Consider the following 26149-nt stretch of genomic DNA (forward strand, 5'->3'; position numbering starts at 1 on the left):
TTCTAAACTGAAACACTGTCAAAAGTCCACACCGAGGCACTAAGTCTGCTTCAGCATTCTCTTCACATTAGGCTCACATAGTCACATTAGGCTCACATAGTCGAGTTGTTACACCTGCTGTGACTAAAAACATCACACGTGCCTTTGACTCCCTTTAGTAAGAGTCGCCATCACAAGTGCCTTTGACTCCCTTTAGTAAAAGTCACCGTCACAAGTGCCTTTGACTCCCTTTAGTAAGAGTCGCCGTCACAAGTGCCTTTGACTCCCTTTAGTAAGAGTCACCGTCACAAGTGCCTTTGACTGCTGCCGTGGGGCTACACCAGGTGCCCAACTGAAGCAATCCATTCACGGAGTGCATGCTGCAACCATTAGCTTCCCCTGTAATCAATGGAGCTGGCTGCACCAGACGTGAGAGTGTTGTGCACATAAAGAAAAAAATCTTCTAAAACTATTTTTACGCTCTGTGAACGGAACACTCCAAGTGCGCTCCCGGAGTAGCACCATCAGAGGTGTCTTTGACGCCTGTAGTAAAGTGTTGCCGTCTCTATGGTAACAGAGCTCAGTGTGTGCCAGGCAGCAGGCGCACGCACATTGAAGTGCCAACATGCTGGGGCCTGCCTGCCCCATTCTCCTGCCCCATTCTCCTACCACAGCCTCTCCTGCCCCATTCTCCTGCCCCAATCTCCTACCACAGCCTCTCCTGCCCCATTCTCCTGCCCCAGCATCTCTTTCCTCTGCCCCATTCTTCTGCCCCATTCTTCTGCCCCATTCTCTCCTGCCCCAGCATTTCCTGCTCCAAACTCTCCAGCCCCATTCTACTGCCCCAGCCGCTGCTGCCCCATTCTCCTGCCCCATTCTCCTGCCATCTCAGTGCTTCATTTCCCTAGGGTTGTGTTGACATCAGGGAGAAGGATTGTGGGATTGGTCTCCCACAGAGACAGGTCTCTCACAACACAGACACACACACACACACACACAGAGAACGAAAGCTAAGTTTACTGAGCGTACAACCATGGAAAGCAGTGCCTTGTATGTTTGCATCTATCCTCCAAAGGACTCCACGTTCTTAACCTCCACCCTCCTCACTCCGCATGCTCTGTGGGTGTGTGCGTGTGTGTCTGTGGGGGTGTGTGTGTGTGTGTGTGTGTGTGTGTGTGTGTGTGTGTGTGTGTGTGTGTGTGTCTGGTGTTTGGCGTGTTGTGCCCCGAGCGTGACTCTACATGTTTTTCCTGTGGCTACCAGAGGCAGTCTCTCCTCTCCTCCTCTCCTCTCTCCTCTCCTCTCCCCTCCCCTCTCCTCCTCCCCTCTCCTCCTCCCCTCTCCTCCTCTCCTCTCTCCTCTCCTCCCCTCTCCTCCTCTCCTCTCTCCTCTCTTCTCTCCCCTCCTCTCTCCTCCGCCCCTCTCATCTGTATTTGTTGTTCAACTGGAGGGATTAGCTGTGATTATGCAGGCAAGCAGAGGCTTTCCGTGTGTGACTGAGCACTGTGACACAGCATGCATCACACACACACACACACACCCACCATTATGCAGGCAAGAAAAGGCTTTCAGTGTGTGACCAGCACCCTCCTCTGTCAGCATAAGCTGGGGTCACCCTAGGCCTTACACACACACATACACACACACACACACTCTCTCTCTCTCACTCACTCACTCACTCACTCACTCACTCACTCACTCACTCACTCACTCACTCACTCACTCACTCACACACACACACACACACACACTCTCTCTCTCTCTCTCTCTCTCTCTCTCTCTCTCTCTCCTCTCACTCACACACACACACACACTTTCTCTCTCTCTTTCTCACACACACACACACACACACACACACACACTGAAAACATGTCTCTTGGCAGCAGAAGCCATTTTCTCTTCCTTTCCTTTTTTCTTGTCTTTGTGTCCAGTGCACTGCTGAAGGTGTGGCTTCCGCATCCATGACACTCCTCGTGCTGTCATTTTAATCAAATCTGCCAGCAATGTTTTCTCTCTCTCTTTTTACACACACACACACACACACACACACACCACACACTTCATTCCTTACCCTTGGCCTTGCTCACTGTCAGCAGTCTGTGACTATTAACCATCATGTGTGTGTGTCATTAATATAGTGAGTGATGACTATAGCACTACCACTTGAGATGTTATGCCATTTGGGTAGCAGGAAGAGGGTGTGTGTGTGTGTGTGTGTGTGTGCTGTGCGTGGACTTGTCGTCCTATGCATACTTGGCAAAAGACATCTCCAAAAGAACTAAAGCCAACTCTCATTAATCTAAAGCTTGATAACATCTCAGAAATGACAAGGCCTTGAATCTGCAGACCACCAACTCAACCCTACATTTTGCCAAATAGAGTGTATGAATTTGGTGTGTATGCAATAGAAGTATTACAATTCTGACTTTGAAAGTGAGTCAGTTAAATGGATGCATCAGTTCTGCTTCATCTAGACAGGTTTCTTCACCTCATTCTAGAACAACATCTGCTCACAATCCATGAAAAGCTTCTAGTGCTAGTACAAGATTCCGGTACATTGCTAAGCTGAAGGAATCTTGATAGAATGTTTTTGTTTTGGGGGAATGTCATGTGCATGGATATTTAGAGTCGCTGAGAGAGTTGAGGCACAGATGAGCGCTCTGATGAAGACATGTTTTGTCGCAACGCGTAAGCCCACTTAAATTAAAGGCTTTTTAACTATAAAAAGCAGTGTGCCTTTGGAATTTTTTGGTCAAACCAACTCTTTTAAGACAATAAGTATTCCCTTGAAACCAAAGAGCACCTGCTTTCGAGAGACATATCAGTGACGAAGCACTTCCGACAAGCAACCTTGTTTGGTATTTGAAGATACAGATGCGCGCTGCTGTGCTGCTCTTCTCAAGCTCTCATCACTTGTGCCATTTCTCTTTTCTCTTCTTTATTTTGATCTGTCGAGTCCCCAGAGCCGATCGCGTCTTCACGAGGCGCTTTTCCTCCGGGGAATTGGTCCTGTGACATGATGTGGTCGCTCTGTCGGTGTGCTCTCCTTGCAGGAGTGTCACCACTTCCTGTTAGGGTGTGAGCTGTGCGGTTTCTACTCTGAAAATTGACTCACTTATCCCTGATTCATTGGCCGTCCGTCTCAGAGTTCAGACACAATTCTGCTCTGTTTTGTAAAAGGAACAGAGAACAGGAGTCTGTTGCTAGGTTAATCCACCCCACACACACACACACACACACACACACACATACACACTCACACACACTCTGTGTTTAGCACATGCCACAGCAGTAAGCTCAAATGCTTTGTCAGGTTACAGCCTAGTCCCCTGATTTCCATATATGGGAGGGCCACCGTGGTCCAAGAGCGCCAGACAGATGGGAGCAGTGTGTGTGTGTGTGTAAAGGAGGGGATTGTGTTGGTGCAGGACCCTGGTCTCCTCTCTGGCCTCTCCTCTCCTCTCTCTCGGACGCAGCAGTTCAGTGTGTCTTCAGTCTAACTCCACCTTTCCCTTCCAGAGACACACCTGCTCCCCCTCTCTTCTCCTCTTCTTTTCTCTCTCCTCTCATCCTCTCCTCTCCTCCCCTCCTCTACTCCTCTCTCCTCTTCTCTACTCCTCTCCTCCCCTCCCCTCCTCTCCTCTCCTCCTCTCCTCCTCTCCTCTCCTCCTCTCCTCCTCTCCTCCTCTCCTCTTCTCCTCCTCCTCCTCTAACTTCACTCTGCTTTTCAGGGCTTGCTGTCTTTCCGCTTGCCTTTCTTGGCTTTCCTCCCTTTTGTCATTTTTTCCATCGTTTAGGTGTTTTCTTGCTGTTTTGTTTCGCATTAGCCGACCTCTTTAGGCCTTAAACACTCTCTCTGCTAACAACCTTCTCTGCTCTCTATCCGACCTTTGACCTCTGACCTCACCCTCACTCTCGCTCTCCACCAATCACAGAGCTTGGACTTGGCAGCCCCGGCCACGCCCAGCCAAGACCTGCTGCTATTGGCTAACGGCTCCCTGGAGAGCTCTGCTGGTTCTCTGGCCACCTGTCTTCCCTCTGACGCTACTCTGTCCGACACACGCCAGCCCTCCCTGGTGAGCTCCAGCTACGCTGTGCCAAGCCGTGCCGTGGTGTGGTGTGGTGTGGTGTGCCAAGCCGTGCCGTAGTGTGGTGTGCCAAGCCGTGGTGTGGTGTGGTGTTGTCTGGTGTGGTCTTGTGTTGTCTGCTGTGGTCTGGTGTTGTGCCGTGCGGTAGCACACAGTACTGTGCTGTGGGAAGACTTCCTGTATTGAAGCATAGAGGATGATGGGAACCAGGAAGTGTTTTTAAAGACCACAACTTATGCCCAGAACCTCCGCTCATTCACTACATAGTGTATAGGTGATGAGAGGAGGTTCCAAACACAAAGACGGGCTAAACTAGGTGGTGGTTTGGATTGTTCACCAAATTGGGATGGATGTTTTGCTGTCGGTCATATGATGGATGCATAACAAGGCTGCTGTTGAGGTGTTTTGTAAACATGACGGTAGGTTGTGTGTGTGTGTGTGTGTGTGTGTGTGTGTGTGTGTGTGAGTATGTGTATGTACGTTCACAGCGTGTAAGTAAGCATTATGAAACTGTGATTTTTCACAACAGTACCATCTAATCTGAGCTTGAGTGCTTAGGCAGGACTTAGTGACGTGGCGGCTCAGAGCGCTGACCACCGCGTCCTCAATAAACATCCCTGTTACATGACCTCAGTGCTGAGCAAGTTGGGGCTGGGTTAGGGGGTGATGTGGGGTAGGCTGTGCTTGTGTGGATTGTTTGGTATATGTCTGTGTTGGTGGCGTATGTGGTATTGTGGATGGTGTGTGTGTGTGTGTCGGGATGTGTATTGTGCTGCATGTTGGTGTCGTGGGTCAGATTTGTGACTGTGTGTGTGTACAGGTAAGGGTTTGTGTACTGTGTGTGTGTGTGTGTGTAGGGGTTCCTATACTCTGTGTGTGTATGTGTGGTCATGTGTGGTGAGGCTGTGCTCTGGTCCTGTGTGTGTGTGTGTTTGTTGGGGGGTGAGGCCATGTGTGGTGAGGCTGTGCTCTGGTCCTGTGTGTGTGTGTGAGGCGAGGCCATGTGTGGTGAGGCTGTGCTCTGGTCCTGTGTGTGTGTGTGTGTGTGTGTGTGTGTGTGTGTGAGGCAAGGCCATGTGTGGTGAGACTGTGCTCTGGTCCTGTGTGTGTGTGTGTGTGTGTGTGAGGCAAGGCCATGTGTGGTGAGACTGTGCTCTGGTCCTGTGTGTGTGTGTGTGTGTGTGAGGCGAGGCCATGTGTGGTGAGGCTGTGCTCTGGTCCTGTCCCTGTAGGGAGTAGCCTCCACCAATCTGTACTCCTCCACCCAGGCCAGCGGAGACGGGACACTCCCCCGCCGCGTAAGTAGCGCACCCCACCCCCACCCCGACCCCCACCCGCGCTAAACAAACAAACAGGAAACAAACGGAATGCATGACCCGGCCTGGGAACGAACTCGCTGTATTTGTTTGTTTGTTTGTTTGTTTGTTTTGATTGTACTAACATTTCCTACCAGCATCCGGCCTCCACCTCGTCTCACTGTTACTCCGCATGACTCATGGCTTGTACATCTGGGCCTGTGTGTGTGTGCGTGTGTGTGTGTGTGTGAGTGACAGAGAGAGAGAGATGCAGATTCATAACCCCCTTCTGAACTACCCCAAACTACCCCCCAGTCCACCCCAGGAGAGTAGGGGCCCACCCCAAACTCCATGTGTTCGAACACTTATGTGAGTCTGGCTCAGTTCAGGGCCTGATCTGCTCTAGAATCAGTCGCTAGGTTCTTGAGGTCTTTTGGAAGCCAGGGTCAAAGGTCGATCAACAGCATTGACCTCTCATGGGTCTGCCTGTTCCCTGATCTTCACAGGCTGTTTACGTCTCATGTTCATTTTTAGACATGTGGCAACGACTAGAGGCCTCTGTTACAAGCTTCTGCTTCCATTCTGAAGAGCTTTACATTGTATAACACACTGTACGTACACACACACACACACACACACACACACACACGAGTGCATTACGTTTGCCAGGGAACCAGATTGGTAAATGGATTTGCTGCAGCTGTGCAGCATAGAGATTAAAAAGGGAGCAGAAGTTCACTTAAGGAGCTCCAGACAGCCTGAAACTCCAGAGTGAGTGTGCAAGCGTGTGTGTGTGGAGCTGAAAGCAGTTTGCAGTAGACGCCTTGCCCGTAGAGGCTGCTGATCGGACTCGGAGCTGGTAATCATCGTTGCCTGTGATCCGATCATTCTCATTGATCATTTCAAACTGTGATCTAAACCCTGCGCTGTAAGCAGACCCTGGTGGAATAAAGCCTCCGATGCCCTGGACCCCCTGCGATGGCACGTCTAACCTGATGATGGTGACGACTAACAGACATGCTTAGCTAATACTTGTTTGAGAGACCCACCTGGAGGCACCTCATCCGTGTGTGTGTGTGTGTGTGTGTGTGTGTGTGTGTGTGTGTGTGTGTGTGTGTGTGTGTGTGTGTGTGTGTGTGTGTGTGTGTGTGTGTGTGTGTGTGTGTACGTGGTGCTCCAGATCTGACTGAGGCGTTTGAATGTGATTAATGCAACTGATTTAATCTGTACGTTTGACTTCATGTTTTTACGTGAATGGCCTCTCATTGTGACTGTTATGATTGCTTGACATTCTCACTCTGACGTTGTGTTTATTACACGGCTGCTGAATGCATTCTATTATACTGAACGCTTTATTGTGGTCTTCGACAATACCTGTTGAAGTTTAGTTTTGACTATCAGTCGTATAATAAGCAGAAAAATGTATAGTTACTTTGCTGTGTGTCAGGAGTCCAGTTGGTTCAGTCCATATTTGTTAAGAATGACCGGTGGACTATACAGTATCCTTCACTCGGCACTCAGAGGTGTGGATGCACACACATACACACAGCATATCTGTGTGATGGTAGACGTGCTGCGTGTGTGTGTGTGTGTGTGTTTAACCCTGAATGATAACACACATTTGAGTGTGTGTGTGGATAACCCTGAATGATGACACACATTTGTGTGTGTGTGTGTGTGTGTGTGTGTGTGTGTGTGTGTGTGTGTGTGTGTGTGTGTGTGTGTGTGTGTGTGATGTGTGTGTGTGTGTGTGTGTGTGTGTGTGTGTGTGTGTGTGTGTGTGTGTGTAACTCCCTGAGTGATAACACACACAACGCCCTCTGAGGATGATGGTAAATCTGGAATCGCTTTGATTTTCTATGTGTGTGATTCGTAAACAGTGTGTGTGTGTGTGTGTGTGTGAGTGTGTTAACGGAGAGGTGTGTGTTACAGGACCCAACCGCTGAGGACCCGGAGGCCCCTGCGGCAGACAAGGACATGACGGAGTCCGACAGGTAAGACACGATCACCTTTCCTTCTTTCTTGAATGACCACTGCACTTTGAGTCCTCATAGAGTACTGTGCAATGACCACTGATACAGAATGCACTGTAAGCTTTTACGGAGTACTGTGCATTGCAATGACCACTGATACAGAATGCACTGTGAGCTTTTCACGGAGTACTGTGCATTGCAATGACCACTGATACAGAATGCACTATGAGCTCTCGTAGAGTACTGTGCAATGACCACTGATACAGAATGCACTATGAGCTCTCGTAGAGTACTGTGCAATGACCACTGATACAGAATGCACTATGAGCTCTCATAGAGTACTGTGCAATGCAATGACCACTAATACAGAATGCACTGTGAGCTTTTATGGAGTATTGTGCAATGACCACTGATATGGGTTTGCAGTACAGGTGTGATGTGCTATTGAAATTCTCCATGGCGTCCAGTTGACAGTCTGTGCATCTGATGCATGGTGGCAGGAACAGTGCCGAATGGTCGATTCACCAGCTCAGGTCGTGCTGACCTGGAAACATACTTCAGTGTGTGTCCTCTGTTAGATGTGGCCATCTTTCTGGTGGAATGGGGGACGTTCTGTGCTGACCTGTGCTGTGGTGGTCAAACTCAGAGTTATCTTCTGAAGTTGACCGATCACTGCAAGATGAATGCTTTCTGAAGGAGGTCATCGAGCGCCTTGGCCTGCGCACGCATGTTGTTATGTAGTCAATAGGGTCTCCTTTCCCTTACGGGATCAAAAGAGTATATATACTATACAATAGCGTCTCTATAGCGCTGTGTTGTTGTAGTGAAGGTAGTCAATAGATAAGCTGTGTTGTAGTGAAGGTAGTCAATAAGCGTCTCTATAAGCGTTGTTGTAGTAGTGAAGGTAGTCAATAAGCGTTATGTTGTTGTATGAAGGTAGTCAATAAGTGTCTCTATAAGCGTGTTGTTGTAGTGAAGGTAGTCAATAAGCGTCTCTATAGCTGTGTTGTAGTGAAGGTAGTCAATAGCGTCTCTGTTATGTGTGTTGTAGTGAAGGTAGTCAATAGCGTCTCTGTAGCGCTGTGTTGTAGTGAAGGTAGTCAATAGCGTCTCTATAGCGTTATGTTGTTGTAGTGAAGGTAGTCAATAGCGTCTCTATAAGCTGTGTTGTAGTTATATTGTTTTAAGGTAGTCAATAAGCGTCTCTATAGCGTTATGTTGTTGTAGTGAAGGTAGTCAATAAGCGTCTCTATAGTTTGTAGTGTTCAATAGTCTCTATAAGCGTTATGTTGTTGTGAAGGTAGTCAATAAAAAGCGTCTCTATAAGCGTTATGTTGTTGTTGTAGTGAAGGTAGTCAATAGCGTCTCTATAGCGCTGTGTTGTAGTGAAGGTAGTCAATAGCGTCTCTATAGCGTTATGTTGTTGTAGTGAAGGTAGTCAATAGCGTCTCTATAGCGTTATGTTGTTGTATGAAGGTAGTCAATATCTCTATGTTGTTGTTGTAGTGAAGGTAGTCAATAAGCGTCTCTATAGTCGTCTCTATAGTGAAGGTAGTCAATAAGCGTTATGTTGTTTGTAGTGAAGGTAGTCAATAAGCGTCTCTATAAGCGTTATGTTGTTGTAGTGAAGGTAGTCAATAGCGTCTCTATAGCGTTATGTTGTTGTAGTGAAGGTAGTCAATAGCGTCTCTATAGCGCTGTATGTTGTTGTAGTGAAGGTAGTCAATAGCGTCTCTGTAGCGCTGTGTTGTAGTGAAGGTAGTCAATAGCGTCTCTATAGCGTTATGTTGTTGTAGTGAAGGTAGTCAATAGCGTCTCTATAGCGCTATGTTGTTGTAGTGAAGGTAGTCAATACCGTCTCTATAGCACTATGTTGTTGTAGTGAAGGTAGTCAATAGTCAATAAGCGTCTCTATAAGCGTTATGTTGTTGTGTGAAGGTAGTCAATAAGCGTCTCTGTGTAAGCTGTGTTGTAGCATCTCTGTAGTGAAGGTAGTCTGTGTTGTAGTGAAAAGGTAGTCAATAAGCGTCTCTATAAGCGTTATGTTGTTGTAGTGAAGGTAGTCAATAGCGTCTCTATAGCGCTGTGTTGTTGTAGTGAAGGTAGTCAATAGCGTCTCTATAGCGCTGTGTTGTAGTGAAGGTAGTCAATAGCGTCTCTATAGCGTTATGTTGTTGTAGTGAAGGTAGTCAATAGCGTCTCTATAGCGTTATGTTGTTGTAGTGAAGGTAGTCAATAGCGTCTCTATAGCGTTATGTTGTTGTAGTGAAGGTAGTCAATAGCGTCTCTATAGCGCTGTGTTGTAGTGAAGGTAGTCAATAGCGTCTCTATAGCGCTGTGTTGTAGTGAAGGTAGTCAATAGCGTCTCTATAGCGTTATGTTGTTGTAGTGAAGGTAGTCAATAGCGTCTCTATAGCGTTATGTTGTTGTAGTGAAGGTAGTCAATACCGTCTCGAGCGTTATGTTGTTGTAGTGAAGGTAGTTGGTCTTAAAGGAGTTACATCTGTAGACTGTAGACTATGTTATAGTGAAGTTGGTCATCTACAACTCTGTGCTCTAGAGAAGGTAGTGGTGAGGATGATGTGTGTGCTCTGTCATTTGGGCTAACACGCTGGACTGTTCTCACTCTCACTGTGTGTGTGTGTGTGTGTGTGTGTGTGTGTGTGTGTGTGTGTGTGTGTGTGTGTGTGTGTGTGTGTAGCTGGAGGTTGAAGTCTCCAGACTCTGGACAGAGCACAGAGGAGGTGGACGAGCTCTCCCTCATCGACCACGAGGAGATCATGTCCCGCATAACACTAAAGCAGGAGGTGAGACGCACACACACACACACACACACACACACACACACAATGTAACTGTTCGTATAACACTAAAGCAGGAGGTGAGACACACACACACACACACAGAGCACAATATAACTGTTCGTATAACACTAAAGCAGGAGGTGAGGAACACACACACACACACACACACACACACACACACACACACACACACACACAGAAAGAGAGCTTTGCGCTGCCTCGGGGTTGGCCGTGCTCTAGAGGCGTAGCTCAGCCTCATGTAGACACAAGAGAAGAGTGAGGTCATCTGGGACTGTGTGAAGCCCCAATGGCAGCTCCTGACTCACTGCTGCCCTCTGCTGGCCGAGAGGTGGAACTGCCTAGCCCTGCCCTGCCCAACCCTACTCAGCTCTGCACAGCATAGCTCTGACTATTTGTGTGTGGATGTGTACATAATGCTTTGTTGAAAGCCCTGCGTGTGTGTGTGTGTGTGTGTGTTTGTACTTGTGTATCAAAGAGAGTGAGTGTGTGTGTACACACAGGGTGAGGCTCTGCAGTGGCTATGACCTTGTGCTGCCAACACCAGCCACCCTCCTGAGCTCTGCTGTCAGGATGCATTACACACACACACACACACACACATACATACACACACACACACACAGCTGTCCTTATGCAGAGCACACACACACTCACACACGCTGTCCTTATGCAGAGCACACACACACACACACACGCTGTCCTTATGCAGAGCACACACACACACACACACACACACACACGCTGTCCTTATGCAGAGCACACACACACACACGCTGTCCTTATGCAGAGCACACACACACACACACACACACACTGTCCTTATGCAGAGCACACACACACACACGCACACAGCTGTCCTTATGCAGAGCACACACACACACACACACACACACACACACACACACACACACACACACACACACACACACGCTGTCCTTATGCAGAGGGCCATGAGGCTCACAGGGCTGCTCATCAGTGCTTAAACAAGATTCTCCTCCCAGTTAACACATCCTGGGCTAAATAAAGCAGCTGTGTGTGTGTGTGTGTGTCTGTCTGTGTGTGTGTGTGTGTGTGTGTGTGTGTTAGTGTGTGTGTGTTAGTGTGAATGTTAGTGTGTGTGTCTGTTTGTTTTATGAATGTGTGTGTGTGTGTGTGTGTGTGTGCGCACGCACGTACATACGTGCGTGACTGTGTGTGTGTGTTTGTGTGTTCAGCTGGTGTTGTGCATGCCGGGTTAAAGCATGGTGTGTGTTGATAGGTTGATGTAATGAAAGTGTGCACATGTTCTCTCTCTTTCTCTCTCTTTCTCTCTCTGTCTCTACCTCTCTCCCTCCCTCTCTCTCTCTCCCTCTATCTCTCCTCCACTCATCTCCCTCTCTCTGATAGAATGACGATGGGCCGGATGTGCGAGCTGGATCGGGAGATATTCTTCTGGTCCACGCCACAGAAACTGACCGCAAAGGTACGCACACACTCTATAAGGCTGCCCCTCCCTCACCCACCTACTGCATACGGCTCTGACTCTCAACACACTCCGTGTCATGGTGTTTTCTTATTTGGATCTGAACTCTCTCTGTGTGTGTGTGTGTGTCTGTGTCGTGTGTGTGTGTGTGTGTGTGCTCTGCTTCTCCTCCTCCTGTAGATCTGGTGCTGTATTGTGAAGCGTTCCTGACCACGTACCGTACGTTCATAACCCCAGAAGACCTCATTAAGAAGCTCCACTATCGATATCCTTCCTGCCCCCAATCTGCTACATACACACACACAAATTCACTGAATTGCTCTATTTCACTCACACACGCACACAAGCACGCACACACACACACACACACACACACACACACACACAATCACTGACTCCCTCTCACACAATCACTGACTCCCTCTCACACACACACACACTGCGTGGCCTGGGCATGTGACCCTGTTTGCTGCAGTAGAGCAGGCAGCACTCCTCCGCAGTCTCTCTCAGATGAAGGCTTATGTTGAACTCTCTCTCTCTCTCTCTCTCTCACACACACACACACACACACACACACACACACACACACACACACACTGTCCCTCAGTTCCACATAAGCCTTTGTGTGTGTTGGCATTAGCGTAGGGCTCACATGCAGGACGAGCTGCAGAGGATGGAGACAGAAGGAATAATTGGGTCTAGCAGAAACAGTGACGGCCAGCAAAGAGACTGCTGTCTGTCCAGTCAATTCATGCCCTCCCATGCTCCCTGTCTCAGCCTGAAACTCTAGATACACATGTTTGGGTGCGGTGGGGTGGGTGGAGTGGGGTGCGGTGTTGTGGGGTGGGGTAGAGTGGGGTGGGTGGGGTGGGGGATCTGGGTTTACTTTGTGTTGCTTTGTGTTTGGGATTTCCTGCACAGGAAATGAGTATGCAGCAGGAGAGCGTCACACAGGTATTGTGTGTGCCAACCGTGACGTGTGGACATGGTCTTTTCAATCACTTGGCTTCACACACACACACACACACACACACACACAGACGTTCCCTGTTTGTCATATGGTCCTTAACAGCACTGCACGTACACCAGGTTTTCCCACAGCCCGGACACGTTTAAGAAGCGCGTCAGCAAGAACACCTTCTTTGTGTTGGTGCGCGTGGTGGATGAGCTGTGGTAAGTCTCCTCTCAGCCCCAGACATGACCTCAGCCCGCCGTTAGCGACCAATGCTAACACTGTAGTTTTGATAGCACCCAACACTAACACTCTTACTGTAGCTTCAATAGTGATCAACACTTCTACTGTAGATTTAATAGCCACTAACACTCTTACTGTAGTTTTGATAGTGACCAATGCTAACAGTCCTACTGTAGCTTTAAGAGTGACCAATGCTAACAGTCCAACTGTAGTTTCAATAGCGACCAACGCTAACAGTTCTACTGTAGTTTTGATAGTGACCAATGCTAACACTCTTACTGTAGTTTTGATAGTGACCAACACTAACAGTCCAATTGTAGTTTCAATCGCATCCAACGTTTCCAGTTCAGTGCTATCTTTGTGTGCAGATATAAATCTTTACTGCTCCACAATAAAAACTGTTGTGCTTGTCCCCGCCCCTCTTTTTTCCTCTGCCATATCCCTCTCTCTCTCCCTCCCTCCATTTTATCTCCATCTCTCTGTGTCTGTCGCTCGCTCACACACACACACACACACACACACACCTGCAGTCTGGTGGAGTTGACGGAGGACATCCTGCGGCAGCTGATGGACTTGGTGTTCCGGCTGGTGTGTAGTGGGGAGCTTAGTCTGGCCCGGGTTCTCCGCAAGAACATTCTGGACAAGGTGGAACAGAAGAAGCTGATGCGCTATACCATATCACTGCAGCCACTGGCTGCCAGAGGGGTGGCCGCAAGGTACACAGACACACACACACACACATGCGCACACACACATGCGCACATACACATGCGCACATACACACACACACACTCACACACACACACACCATTACTGCAGCTACAGGGTAGACACTAATAAACATATCCACACACACGTCACACACACACCACATGAGTACAGCAACTGACTTCTTGGGGGTAGTTATAAGGAAATCAGCTATGTACACACACACACACACACACACACACAGAGAGCTTTGTGTGAACCCAGTTCTCCATTAATGCTGTTTTATCTCCCTATTCTTTTCTCTTTCCCTCTCCTCTCTTCCTCTTCTCTATCACTCTTTATCCTCTCTCTCCCCCTCTCGTGTGTGTGTGTGTGTGTGTGTGTGTGTGTCTCTCTCTCTAGGCCGGGCACACTGCATGACTTCCGCAGTCATGAGATAGCTGACCAGCTCACTCTCCTCGATGCAGAGCTCTTCTACAAGATAGAGGTAAACACAACCTGCCATTGCTGCTACGTCCTTTCATGTTTGCACACACCGCACACAAGCACTGTCCACTCACTCAGAAAGTCACAATGCCACAAAAGCAGCAGTATTGATATGATAATCTCCTCTCTCTTCCTCTCCTCTCTTCCTCTCCTCTCTTCCTCTTCTCTATCACTCTTTATCCTCTCTCTCCCCCTCTCGTGTGTGTGTGTGTGTGTGTGTGTGTGTGTGTGTCTCTCTCTCTAGGCCGGGCACACTGCATGACTTCCGCAGTCATGAGATAGCTGACCAGCTCACTCTCCTCGATGCAGAGCTCTTCTACAAGATAGAGGTAAACACAACCTGCCATTGCTGCTACGTCCTTTCATGTTTGCACACACACGCACACAAGCACTGTCCGCTCACTCAGAAAGTCACAATGCCACAAAGAGTCTCACAGGCACACACTCACAAAGATAAAGACACACACACACACACACACACACACACACACACACACAAACACATAAACCATAGTCTTCTAAGGTCTCCTCTGTGTCCTAGCAGCAGTATTGATATTGTGTGTGTGTGTGTTCTCTCTCTAGGTCGGGTAATAATTGCATGCCCTTCATGTTTGCACACACACGCACACAAGCACTGTCCGCTCACTCAGAAAGTCACAATGCCACAAAGAGTCTCACAGGCACACACTCACAAAGATAAAGACACACACACACACACACACACACAAACACATAAACCCGCATAGTCTTCTAAGGTCTCCCTCTGTGTCCTAGCAGCAGTATTGATATGATAATCTCCTCTCTCTTCCTCTCCCTCTCTCCCTCTCTCTCTCTTCTCTCTCTCTCCTTCTTTTCTCCATAGATCCCTGAGGTGTTGCTTTGGGCAAAGGAGCAGAACGAGGAGAAGAGCCCCAATCTCACACAGTTCACAGAGCACTTTAACAACATGTCCTACTGGTATACACACACACACACACACACACACACATGGTTTATTTGAGTTTCTCCTTTCCTACATGGTCACATAATAAAGGATCTAGTTATATCCCTTTTGTCATTTTTTCATTCTTTTAAATCTGTCGTGTGCACTACGAGCATTGAGAATAGCCGGATGGCTGAAACGTCTGCTCTTGCTCTATTAAAACCAGTTGCTCCTTTTTTGTAAGACTTTGTCTAGCCTTTTCTTCAGAGTGCGAACCACTTACTGCTTCATTCTTTTAAATCTGCAAATATATTGCCCTGTCTAAAAGGTGAAAAATGCACTTCTGCTTAAAGCATATATCTCTGAATGTAAGTCACCCAAAGTGGACTATACATTCACTAGATATGTAGAACATTTAAGGAATTAGCAGAATTTACTCTTTACTGATTTAAAGCTAGTTGTGTGATGGTGTTGAGCTCAGCTATGGAGGTTTACACTCACACGTTCAGTGCCTCAAACCTCTTCCCCTCTGCTCACCCGCTGTGTGTGTGTGTGTGTGTGTGTGTGTGTCGTGACACAGGGTCCGCTCCATAATCATCCTCCAGGAGAAAGCCCAGGACCGAGAGAAACTCCTCCTCAAATTCATAAAAATCATGAAGGTAAAGTAAAGACACACACCAACCCAGAGGGACACACACACCAACCCAGAGGGACACACACACACACACCAACCCAGAGGGACACACACACACACACAAACACACACCAACCCAGTGTGCAGGACAGGGACACACACACACACCAACCCAGAGGGACACACACCAACCCAGTGTGCATTACAGGGACACACACACACACACACAGACATGAACTCTTCCAAATGTGAACACGTACCACTGACAGACAGATAAATGGCCAAATTCACCTGCCACTCAATAGTGTTTATTTCATTATTTGTTATTGTGCATTTATTTATTCATGGTTAATTTTCAAGTATGTAGGGAAGTATTCAAGTAAAAATGTAATTGTAGTTGGTACATTACCTTTTATAAACTTTGAACTTGAACGTGTAAATCATTAATTTGTCTCTTATATGGACCTAATGTTGAGCCCTTTGACTGTTATAATGAAGTTTAAGTCATTTAGCAGGCATGGTCAGGATGGCAAATATCTGACCGTCTGTGTGTCCCTTCTTCTGTGCAGCACTTACGGAAGCTGAATAACTTTAACTCGTATCTTGCAATACTTTCTGCGTTGGATTCTGCACCCATCCGAAGACTGGAATGGCAGAAGCAAACCTCAGAGGTCAGGAGAAATCTCTTTCACCAGCATCTACACTTATCAATGTGTGAAAAGAACCAAATCTCTCACACCAGCATCTACACTTATCAATGTGTGAAAAGAACCAAATCTCTCACACCAGCATCTACACTTATCAATGTGTAAAAAGAACTAAATCTCTTACACTAACATCTACACGCATTAGTGTGCAAAACAACTGGATCGAATAAATGATCTTTCAGTGATCACATGGTTTTAGTAAAATAAAGGCTCCATGTTATCTTCCCCTGCATTTCAATATTACTGAACTATTACTATTACTATTATCTCCAGGGACTGGAAGAGTACTGCACTTTAATTGACAGCTCCTCTTCGTTCCGTGCGTATCGGGCAGCGCTGGCTGAGGTGGAGCCACCATGCATCCCCTATCTGTGAGTACCGTGCATCCTCCATCCACAGGGGTGAGTGTGTAGGATTGTGTGCTCAGTGACTGACAGCTGTTCTCTTTCTGTCTCACACACACACACACACACACACACACAGGGGTCTCATCCTCCAGGACTTGACCTTTGTGCATCTGGGGAACCCTGACCTCATCGAGGGGAAGGTGAACTTCTCCAAACGCTGGCAGCAGTTCAACATCCTAGACAGCATGAGGCGCTTTCAGCAAGTGTGAGTATTATACACATATTCATACACACACACTAATATACACACACACACTAATACACACACACTAATACACTCACAGACACACACACACTAATACACACTCACACATACACACACACACACACTGATACACACTCTCACACACAGACACACACACCCACACACACACATATATATACAAATACACTATAATGACTGGTGGTCTGACGTGGTTTACATGGGACTGATTGCTTGTACTCATGCGTGTGTGTGTGTGTGTGTGTGTGTGTGTGTGTGTGTGTGTGTGTATGTGCGTGTGTCCTTCCCCATGCAGGCATTATGATCTCAAACACAACGAAGAGATCGTCTCCTTCTTTAACGACTTCAGCGACCACCTGGCGGAGGAGGCTCTGTGGGAGCTCTCTCTGAAGATCAAGCCGCGCAACATCGTGCGGCGCAAGACCGACCGCGAGGAGAAGACCTAGTGGGCCGTCCGGCACTCGGGCTGTCCAGCATTACGCAGCCCCGTTGTGCCCCGCTTTAGTTGGCTTTTATTTCCGTCTGGACCTCCCGCCATTTAATAGGTCATCACCGACGCCAGAGCAGAGCAGAGGAGAGTAGAGGAGAGCAGAGGAGAGGAGAGGAGAGTAGAGGAGAGCAGAGGAGAGCAGAGGAGAGTAGAGGAGAGCAGAGGAGAGCAGAGGAGAGCAGAGGAGAGCAGAGGAGAGCAGAGGAGAGCAGAGGAGAGGAGAATGCACGTCACGTGCGGCAAAGGAAGTGCAGCGGGCAGCCAGGCCGGACACAGTTTACAGCGCCTCGGATGGGAGTGCACTGCGTGTGTGTGTGAGCGTGTGTGTGCGAGCGTGTGTGTGTAGGGGCTGGAGAGGAAGCGCAGCGGGCAGCCAGGCCGGACACAGTTTACAGCGCCTCGGATGGGAGTGCACTGCGTGTGTGTGTGAGCGTGTGTGTGCGAGCGTGTGTGTGTAGGGGCTGGAGAGATTCTGTGCCAAGCACAAACATTTGGGGGCTACAGAGTAGTTTCCTAATGACTCGTGTCATCCTGATCACCTCCCTCCTAAACCCTTCTGCTCGTCCTTCTCCTCCCTCTATCCCCCCCATCCCTCTCCTCCTCCTCCATCCATCCCCCTATTACTCTCCTCCTCCTCCCTCTATCCCCCTCTCCTCCTCCTCCTCATCCATCCATGTTGTTTCATATCCCATTGGACTTTTGCCATTACCAGTGACATTTGGGAGTGTGTCCCTCTCTAGGTGGGTTGCCATGGTGATGCCAGGGGCAGTTCCCCTGGCCTCCTCCTCCTCCTCTCTTCATCACTGTGGTGGCTGTTGCCATGGTGCTGCTGTGGCCCCATGTCCTGTGGGGCGATGGGTGTAGACTGACGTACTGGAAAAGCCCACCCACCCCAAACTGTGATCTGTTGCCCCGGGGTGGGGAGCGGGGGGTGGGGGGGGTAACAGACTGCTCCTGGGAGCTTGTGAAGCGCCTCTGTTGCACCCAGAGGCAAACGTGTAAATGAAGTCACGGACTGAAGGAAAGAGAGCAAAAACAGAACTCTGGAAACAAGAGACTCTGCTGAAGGCCTGTTGTAATTATGACTTGTGTGATTTTTGTTTGTTTTATATTTTTGTCGGTGTACAATGCAGTTTTTCTTTCCTTTTGTTCTCTAAAAGGATTTTAAATGGATGAACTCGACCTGGGGAGAGATGAGTCTTCTCAGCCAATACGATGATATGAAGCTGAAATGTGCACTTACCATGATGAACAAAAAAAAAAATAATAATAATAATAATAATTGATGATAATAATAGTGGAAGTAAGGCAGTGATCAATGTGAAGGAGACTGAATAGGTTCGGGCATTCTGACCAGTTGGGCTACAGAATCTGAACAGCAATCCTTTTTTAAACTGGAGACTGGAGACCCCCTTCTACAGTAGAGTCCAGAGGGTCAGCTCTGGCTCAGTGATCCAAAGACTCCAGGCCCTGACCCCCCAGACCCCCCGGGGAGTAAAGGGCCTCCTGTTCCCTCCTCTTCAACAGATACACAATGTCGTCAGCTCCATCTTGTCCATCAGAAACTCAAGGACACCTGTCACTGTACAGTACACACCCCCCTCTTCGGTCTCCAGCTCAAATAAGACACACACCTGCAATATGCCCACCTTGGTTTGTGTGTGTGTGTGTGCGCGTGCGTGCGTGCGTGCGTGAATGTGTGTATGTGTGCAAATATGAAGTATTTTAATTTTTTATTTTGTCTGCTTGTTAGTTAGACTTTTTTTGTTTATATTTTTAACTGGTGGACTTCACGCAAGTATACCTCAATGCCTGGAATTAAAATGTGTCTTTTGAGCACGCTGTGGCCATTCCCCTATTCTGCTTCCATGGTGACGGGCTCACGTCGACGCAAAAGGTTTCGGGGATTCAGTCCCTTTGGGTTACAGACATCCACACCAAAACTACTAGGAAAACTGTGATATACAGAGAAAGAAAAAAAACATTTGAGAATTATTTGGAATTGCATTCATTCATTCAACCTTTATTTATTCTCTGAGATTCATTGAATGTAGTCCTCATTTTCAGTGAAGCCAAGATTACAATAACAATGTAACAGAAAGGTACAAATTGATGTAGGAAGGTTTGCGAGTACAGATCTGAATTGACCTTAGGAAAGAAGAAAGTTCATTTTCACAGTGGATTGAAGATTATTCCAGGAAGTAGGGGCGTTATCGCAAAAGGAATTGCCTTGCATTCATAAATGGACTAAGCTACTACTATATTCAACCACTCACAGTTTTTGGTAAAGACTGTATGTCTCAGAAAGTAACACAAAGAGTTCATAGGAGTTCAAGTCAGGGTATATGCATCCAAACCAGCCAAGACATGCTAACCAGCACTCCCTCACTCTGCAGTAATGACCTCATGGATTTACACAACACATGGAGAAGCTTTGACTTAGTGCCAAAACTATTGTGCATTTGCCAATATCATTCTACTGGGAGAATATCAGGGGTGCCGTTGTCATACAAAAGGCAAGTCATCAACCTTACACCGCTGATATGCTGCCATGCAGTCCACACAGGGCCTAAGATATTCAACAATTGATTGCACTGGCAGTAATGTTTAAAAGGAGCCATTTACGCATTTACGATTCCTCTGAACACAGCACAACTCTGGTAAACTCAGAAAGGAAATTTGTTTGGTTTAGAGTATTACTGCAAAACTGTTCTGCTGTTGTAACCCAAGCATGCACGTACCACTCTCACTATGTGAACATGTGAAACCCAAACAGAACTGCATAAACCCAAAGCAAATTAATCAGGAATTTAAGTTAAGTCATGTGTGTGAATTCGATTATGATAACATGTCTGATGTTTAGGTAGGGGAAAATCCACTCATGGTGTAAGATTGAGGGGCCCCTATTAAGACATATCATATAACATGACCTGTGTTATTTGATTGAGGGGCCCCATTACTGGCAATTACTGGGGCAGCCGTGGCCTACTGGTTAGCGCTTCGGACTTACAGGAGGGTTGCCGGTTCGAACCCCGACCGGTAGGCACGGCTGAAGTGCCTTTGAGCAAGGCACCTAACCCCTCACTGGTCCCCGAGCGCCGCTGTTGTTGCAGGCAGCTCACTGCACCGGGATTAGTGTGTGCTTCACCTCACTGTGTGTTCACTGTGTGCTGAGTGTGTTTCACTAATTCATGGATTGGGATAAATGCAGAGACCAAATTTCCCTCACAAGATCTGGTAGGCCCACTCAGTGATCCATTGCTGAATATTTGAGCATATGCTTTCTACAAGAATTCATCTTGGTACTGATAGGGTTGCCACCTGCCCAGGATTTTCATGGTCTGTCCAGGAAAATAAAAATCCTGGACACTGAATGTCCCGGATTTTTGTACATAATGCGCAAAATGTGTATTTCAGTTTAATTGAAGCGTGCCTGCCTACGTCCATAAACGTATGCACAGCCTTATTGGCTCTACCAAAATGACGTAGAATAACATGGGTGGTGGTGGTGGGGGCACGCACCGTGGAGGTTCATTAGAAATGGTAAGGTGGAAACGGAGAGTGTGTGGGACAAGGAGAGACAGAGAAAGGAAAGTTTATTCCACATAATCAAAAAAGCAGAACCTAATTATGTATTCCCCCTTTTTTCTCAATACTGCCCCCAGGTGTCCACAACTAAAAACGGTTGAAAATATAACAAAATAATAAAGGTCTGCTATTAAATAAAGCAATTAACTAAACAAATAACTAGAAATTGTCATTCTTACTAATTTTAGCTATACAATTGTCGCTTAGAATGACGGTTTTTATCTTGGGTTAGATGTGCGAAAAAAAGGTTAGATGTCCGTTGCTTACTAACAAAAAGGTCGATTGGATGGTCAAAATGTCCAGGATTTTTGTCAGACACTAGGTACTGATGTCTCACAAACTACACCACACGTGAAAGACTTTGACAGAGACATTTCATGTTCATGGCTTTAGATGAATAAGAAATATATTAGCCATCAACGATGACCTTTGAATAAAGACATTTTGAACGTGACTAGCAGAAGCCTTGAATAGTGCTACACGAAAACATTTCGCATGACCCTCACGGACATTTGTCAGTCTATTTAGCAACTGGGTAAAATCATGGTAATAGACACTAAAAGGGTAAGTTGCACAGTACAAAACATGATTGTAGAGGGCGCTGCTACGTCAGCCTCAAGTTATCGTTCTGTAGCAGTAGAAGAAGATGACTTCCTGTTAGCAACCATCCAAGTTAGGTCGTTACTATGGAAAATTTGTTTTCTGAAACTATGTAGTACAGTGCTACATAATGGCGTAATCTAACTGGAAATATCGATGAGATTCGGTTTTTTTTTTATCTGGGATTTCAGAGCTGTAGATAGATAATCAAGCATACAGTTGCACTATAACAGACGTATCGGTTACGTTACTTAGCTAAAATTGCCGAGAATAGACAAAACATTGCTGTGTTCGCTAGCTAGCTGTACCGTTAGCGGTCATAGCTAACGTTAAGCCAAAGACGGTCATCTCCAGTGCAAAAATTGGTCCTTCTTTATAGTTACATTAACGTCATTTTTAAATTCCAAAGATGAGCGAACAACTGAAATTTATCGTTGAACAGCTCAACAGAGAGCCCTTCAAGAAAAGTTTCAATTTGATCACGTTTGACTCCCAGGAGCCGATGCAACTGTTGCAAATTCTCAATGACGTCTTGGCAGAAATCGACCCCAAGGTAGGTTTTGGATTGTTGAATTCAGTCAAGTCACATAACTTAACAGTAATTTTATTTGTGAAAGCTGTCTAAACAAGTAAATGATATGCTTAATTACTTAAAGTACCATATGCAGTGATTAACCTTTTTGGTGTGATAAAGTCTTACATGCTGCGAAGTTAACGTTGCATGCATTCATCACATAGTATTCCTAGACGTAACGTTAGTGGCCGAGTTTAACTGAAATTGGAATATGAAGTGAAGGTAGCTTTTAAAGATCTGAAATCATGAAAGCAAATGAACAGCTGAAGTGAGGCAAGGTTGCTGTGTGATTGTGATGCAGCAAGCTATTGACATCCGTGAGGAGTTGCCCGAGCAGACGACCAAAAGGATGATCACCTTACTGGGGATGCTCAAGTACAAACCACCGGGGAGCCTCTCTGAAGCGTGAGTCCTCTGCAAAGACCCAGTAGCCAACATGTGTAGTCTTCCTGAATGCAGTGAAAGATATACTTTTTTTTTGGAATTTTGAAGAATCAAGATTGACTTGTCTTAAACATGTTATGCAACCAAGTTATTTGGCAGTGTCAGTATGTTCGCTATCACATAACTCTGCACTACAATCTCTGATGATCCATCCCATAACCTGTATTTTAGTCTGGTGCAAGCAGGGATGTAGTGGAGGGTATATGCAAGTACACAGTTTATCCACCTCTGAAATTTCAGAAAAGAGTTTATCCACCTCTTATCAGAATTCATCTACCAATTGCACCAATTTATTCACCAATTGCAACTTTTAACATTCTAAAATCCTACTGTATTATCCACATTGGCGCAGTCCACCTCACCGAGATCACAGAAATCATAGTTTACCCACCTCATATTTCTTTTATTTTACCACTACATCCCTAGTGCAAGTATTATGTATGAAGCACATGTCGTCTTGTGCCTGATGTCTCTGGCTTTTACACCCTGTCCTGTTCACACCTAATCATTATTAATAGTGATGCCATTGTCCTAATCATTATTCATAGTGATGCCATTGTCCTAATCATTATTCATAGTGACGCCATTGTCCTTGCATTGTACTGCTGCCGTTTTAAATATGAGGTATTTGGGTGTATGCACCAGCATGAAGGCCCTCAGTGAATAAATGTTTTAGTGGCCAGTGTGGTACCAATCTGTGAGTAGTGAACACTTTCTCACACACACACACACACACACACACACACACACACACAAGCAACTATTATGATGGCGGCGGCGCCAGTGCAGGGGGACAGTTGGGAGTTGAATGGCGTGGATGTTCTCAGAGACCCGTTGACGTGTGTGTCCCCTACAGGAGCAGCTTCCGGCAGGGCCTGGTGATGGGCAGTAAGCCGGTGGTCCACCACATCCTCTTCTGGCTGCTGCAGAAGCTGCCGGAGCTCAAGAAGAGGGCCTACCTGGCCCGCTTCCTGGTCAAGCTCGAGGTGCCCACTGACTTCCTGCAGGACGATGTCATTGCAGACACCTACCACCAGGTGGGTCGCAACCCAACACACTCCACCTTATCAGCCTTACCCCTTACCCAAACACACCTCACTGCTCTCAGCCTGGGAATACCCATACAAACTTTCGGTAAATTTGGGATTTGCTCTGCAGGTCTATCTGGTCAAGAGGCCATTGAAGCCCATTTCCAATGTCCCTAAAACACGGGCACGCAAATACAATCGCTAATCCGACATGGACGTGTATTTCTTTGGAACTGAGTAAACAACTGCATTTAGAAGCTTCATTTACAAGATTGCTGCACTTTTGAAACAATTTGGCAAGAATTTAAGTTTAATTTCACTGCTAGTTGTCTTCCCTGCTGGAAGTCTGTGTGTTTCCAGGCTACACTGCTGTAGATAGAGGCTGTAATCTCAGAACCACTCTCAGATCACTGCATTATCGGAATTACTATTATTGTACTACTACCGTATTACCATTTTTGTATTACCATTAGACTTGCATCTTTAGAGCAATGTTGTTATGAAAGTTAAATGTCAATGTTAATCTGTTGTTGTTAACCAGAATCTCTTGTCAGTTCTACAATATGATCAATTCCTGTCAGTTGTATAACGTAGCGTCATGTCTGTAGTAATCTGATTCAGTGTCCTGTGTGTGTGTGTGTGTGTGTGTGTGTGTGTTCTTTGTGTGTTCCTGTAGTATGAGGAGCTGGTGGAGGGCTTTAAGACTTACCACAAGGATTGTGAGCAGCTGAAAAGTTCTGGTTTTTCCACCGCAGAGATCCGCCGGGTAAAGATCACACCACCACGGCCACCATCAACGCTATCCGCATCATGCACCCTTAAAGATCACACCACCACAACACAATCCGCATCATACACCCTTACACAATGGAGAATAACAATAAGGATTTAGGGGAACAGCATGCGTGTGTTTATATTCATTATATATGCCAATGCTGCTGATTGATTGAGCCCCTTCAGTGCATTGTTTAGGAATGAGATGAGCTGAGAGGGCGATCCCCTGATTGTCTGTGTTTCTCAGGATATCACAGCGATGGAGGAGGAGAAGGAACAGCTGATCAAACGCGTGGAGAGGCTGAGGAAGCGCGTAAGGAGCACCTCCCACCCAGACTAAACTCAACACCAGAACATTACATTACATTACATTACATTACATTTGGCTGACGCTTTTTTAGCCAAAGCAACTAACAACATGGTAAACAGTTTAAGTTTTAGAGCAATTCTCAACAATTTTAGGACAATTTAAAAACATTAGAGTACAGTAAGAATAAGTGCATCAGTGAGTGCTGTTTTAACAGTTACTTGTCAGTTTAAGGCGGCTGGTGAGTGCTAGGATCAGTAAGACTTGTTGTAAGTGTTGCTATGAGAGGAGATGTTCTCTAAAAGAGCTGGGTCTTCAGGAGTTTTTTGAAAATGGAGAAGGATATCCCTGCCCTTGTAGGAACTGGCAGTGTGTTCCACCAACGAGGAACAACAGATGAAAAAGTTTGGATTGGCTTGGCGTGCGGTGGGTAGAGCTAGGCGTCGTTAGTCAGAGGGCGCCTTGTCTAGAGGTAGCGTATGTCTGTATGAGGGCATTCAAGTAGGTGGGAGCAGAACCGAGACTACTTTGTAGGCAAGCGTTAGAGCCTTGAATTTGATCTGCGGGCCGCCATAGGTAGCCAGTGTAGCTGGATGAGCAGCGGGGTAACATGTGCCCTTTTGGGTTGGTTGTAGACCAGGCACCACACCGTTCTGGATCATCTGAAGTGGTTTCACTGCGCCAGGCTGGGAGACCTGTCAGGAGGGCATTGCAGTAGTCAGTGGTGAGATGACTATTGCCTGAACCAACAAGTTGAGTAGCATCTTGAGTCAAGTAAGTCCTGATTTTCCGTATGTTGTAGAGTGCGAAACGGCATGACCGGGCGACTGAGGCAACATGATCTGAGAAGTTTAGTTGGTTGTCGAGAACAACTCCTAGATTTCTTGCAGTCCTGGTAGGTGAAACAGACAGGGAGTCAAGTTTGATGTTGATGTCGTGGTGTATGGTAGGTTTAGCTGGGAGGACCAGCAGTTCAGTCTTTGAGAGGTTCAGCTGGAGGTGGTGTGCCTTCATCCATGTAGCGATGTCTGAGAGGCAATCTGAGATCCGTGCTGAAACCAAGGGATCATCAGGTGGAAAGGACAGATAGAGCTGTGTGTCGTCTGCATAGCAGTGGTATGAGAAGCCATGCGAACGGATAATCTGTCCCAAGGAGGTGGTGTAGATAGCAAAGAGAAGGGGGCCCAGCACTGAGCCCTGGGGGACCCCTGTGGTGAGATGGTGAGGTGCAGATAGCTGACCAAGCCATGATACGTTAAACGAGCGTCCTGTGAGGTAGGATTCAAACCAGGAGAGAGCAGAACCGGAGATTCCCATGTTAACACACCTGGACACCACCCACCAGCTAAACTCAACACCATAACACACCTGGACACCACCCACCAGCTAAACTCAACACCATAACACACCCGGACACCACCCACCAGCTAAACTCAACAC

At 46.9% G+C, this 26149-nt stretch overlaps 2 protein-coding genes across 6 annotated transcripts in view; both read left to right on the forward strand.

Annotated features, from left to right (window-relative positions):
- Nucleotides 1-18877, forward strand: part of rapgef1a (Rap guanine nucleotide exchange factor (GEF) 1a) — a 68353-nt gene extending 49476 nt beyond the window's left edge. For 3 of the 5 annotated variants that reach the window (XM_048242951.1, XM_048242955.1, XM_048242953.1), the window contains 14 exons: nucleotides 3915-4055; nucleotides 7295-7356; nucleotides 10037-10142; nucleotides 11547-11622; nucleotides 11803-11887; nucleotides 12703-12795; nucleotides 13348-13533; nucleotides 13928-14012; nucleotides 14874-14968; nucleotides 15514-15592; nucleotides 16137-16238; nucleotides 16548-16645; nucleotides 16758-16886; nucleotides 17200-18877. In XM_048242951.1, coding sequence (XP_048098908.1) covers nucleotides 3915-4055; nucleotides 7295-7356; nucleotides 10037-10142; nucleotides 11547-11622; nucleotides 11803-11887; nucleotides 12703-12795; nucleotides 13348-13533; nucleotides 13928-14012; nucleotides 14874-14968; nucleotides 15514-15592; nucleotides 16137-16238; nucleotides 16548-16645; nucleotides 16758-16886; nucleotides 17200-17350 — 1488 coding nt within the window. In that variant the 3' untranslated portion in view covers nucleotides 17351-18877. The remainder of the gene's footprint in view (nucleotides 1-3914; nucleotides 4056-7294; nucleotides 7357-10036; nucleotides 10143-11546; nucleotides 11623-11802; nucleotides 11888-12702; nucleotides 12796-13347; nucleotides 13534-13927; nucleotides 14013-14873; nucleotides 14969-15513; nucleotides 15593-16136; nucleotides 16239-16547; nucleotides 16646-16757; nucleotides 16887-17199) is intronic. The other 2 variants (XM_048242954.1, XM_048242956.1) reach the window with 1 other exon arrangement.
- Nucleotides 18878-21643: 2766 nt separating this feature from the next.
- Nucleotides 21644-26149, forward strand: part of LOC125295013 (intraflagellar transport protein 81 homolog) — a 36639-nt gene continuing 32133 nt past the window's right edge. The window contains exons 1-5 of the mRNA XM_048244129.1: nucleotides 21644-22135; nucleotides 22458-22561; nucleotides 23457-23637; nucleotides 24305-24394; nucleotides 24650-24715. Of these exons, the coding sequence (XP_048100086.1) occupies nucleotides 21992-22135; nucleotides 22458-22561; nucleotides 23457-23637; nucleotides 24305-24394; nucleotides 24650-24715 (585 nt within the window). The 5' untranslated portion in view covers nucleotides 21644-21991. The remainder of the gene's footprint in view (nucleotides 22136-22457; nucleotides 22562-23456; nucleotides 23638-24304; nucleotides 24395-24649; nucleotides 24716-26149) is intronic.

This window comes from Alosa alosa, chromosome 5, assembly GCF_017589495.1.
Source record: "Alosa alosa isolate M-15738 ecotype Scorff River chromosome 5, AALO_Geno_1.1, whole genome shotgun sequence".
Taxonomy (NCBI): domain Eukaryota; kingdom Metazoa; phylum Chordata; class Actinopteri; order Clupeiformes; family Clupeidae; genus Alosa; species Alosa alosa.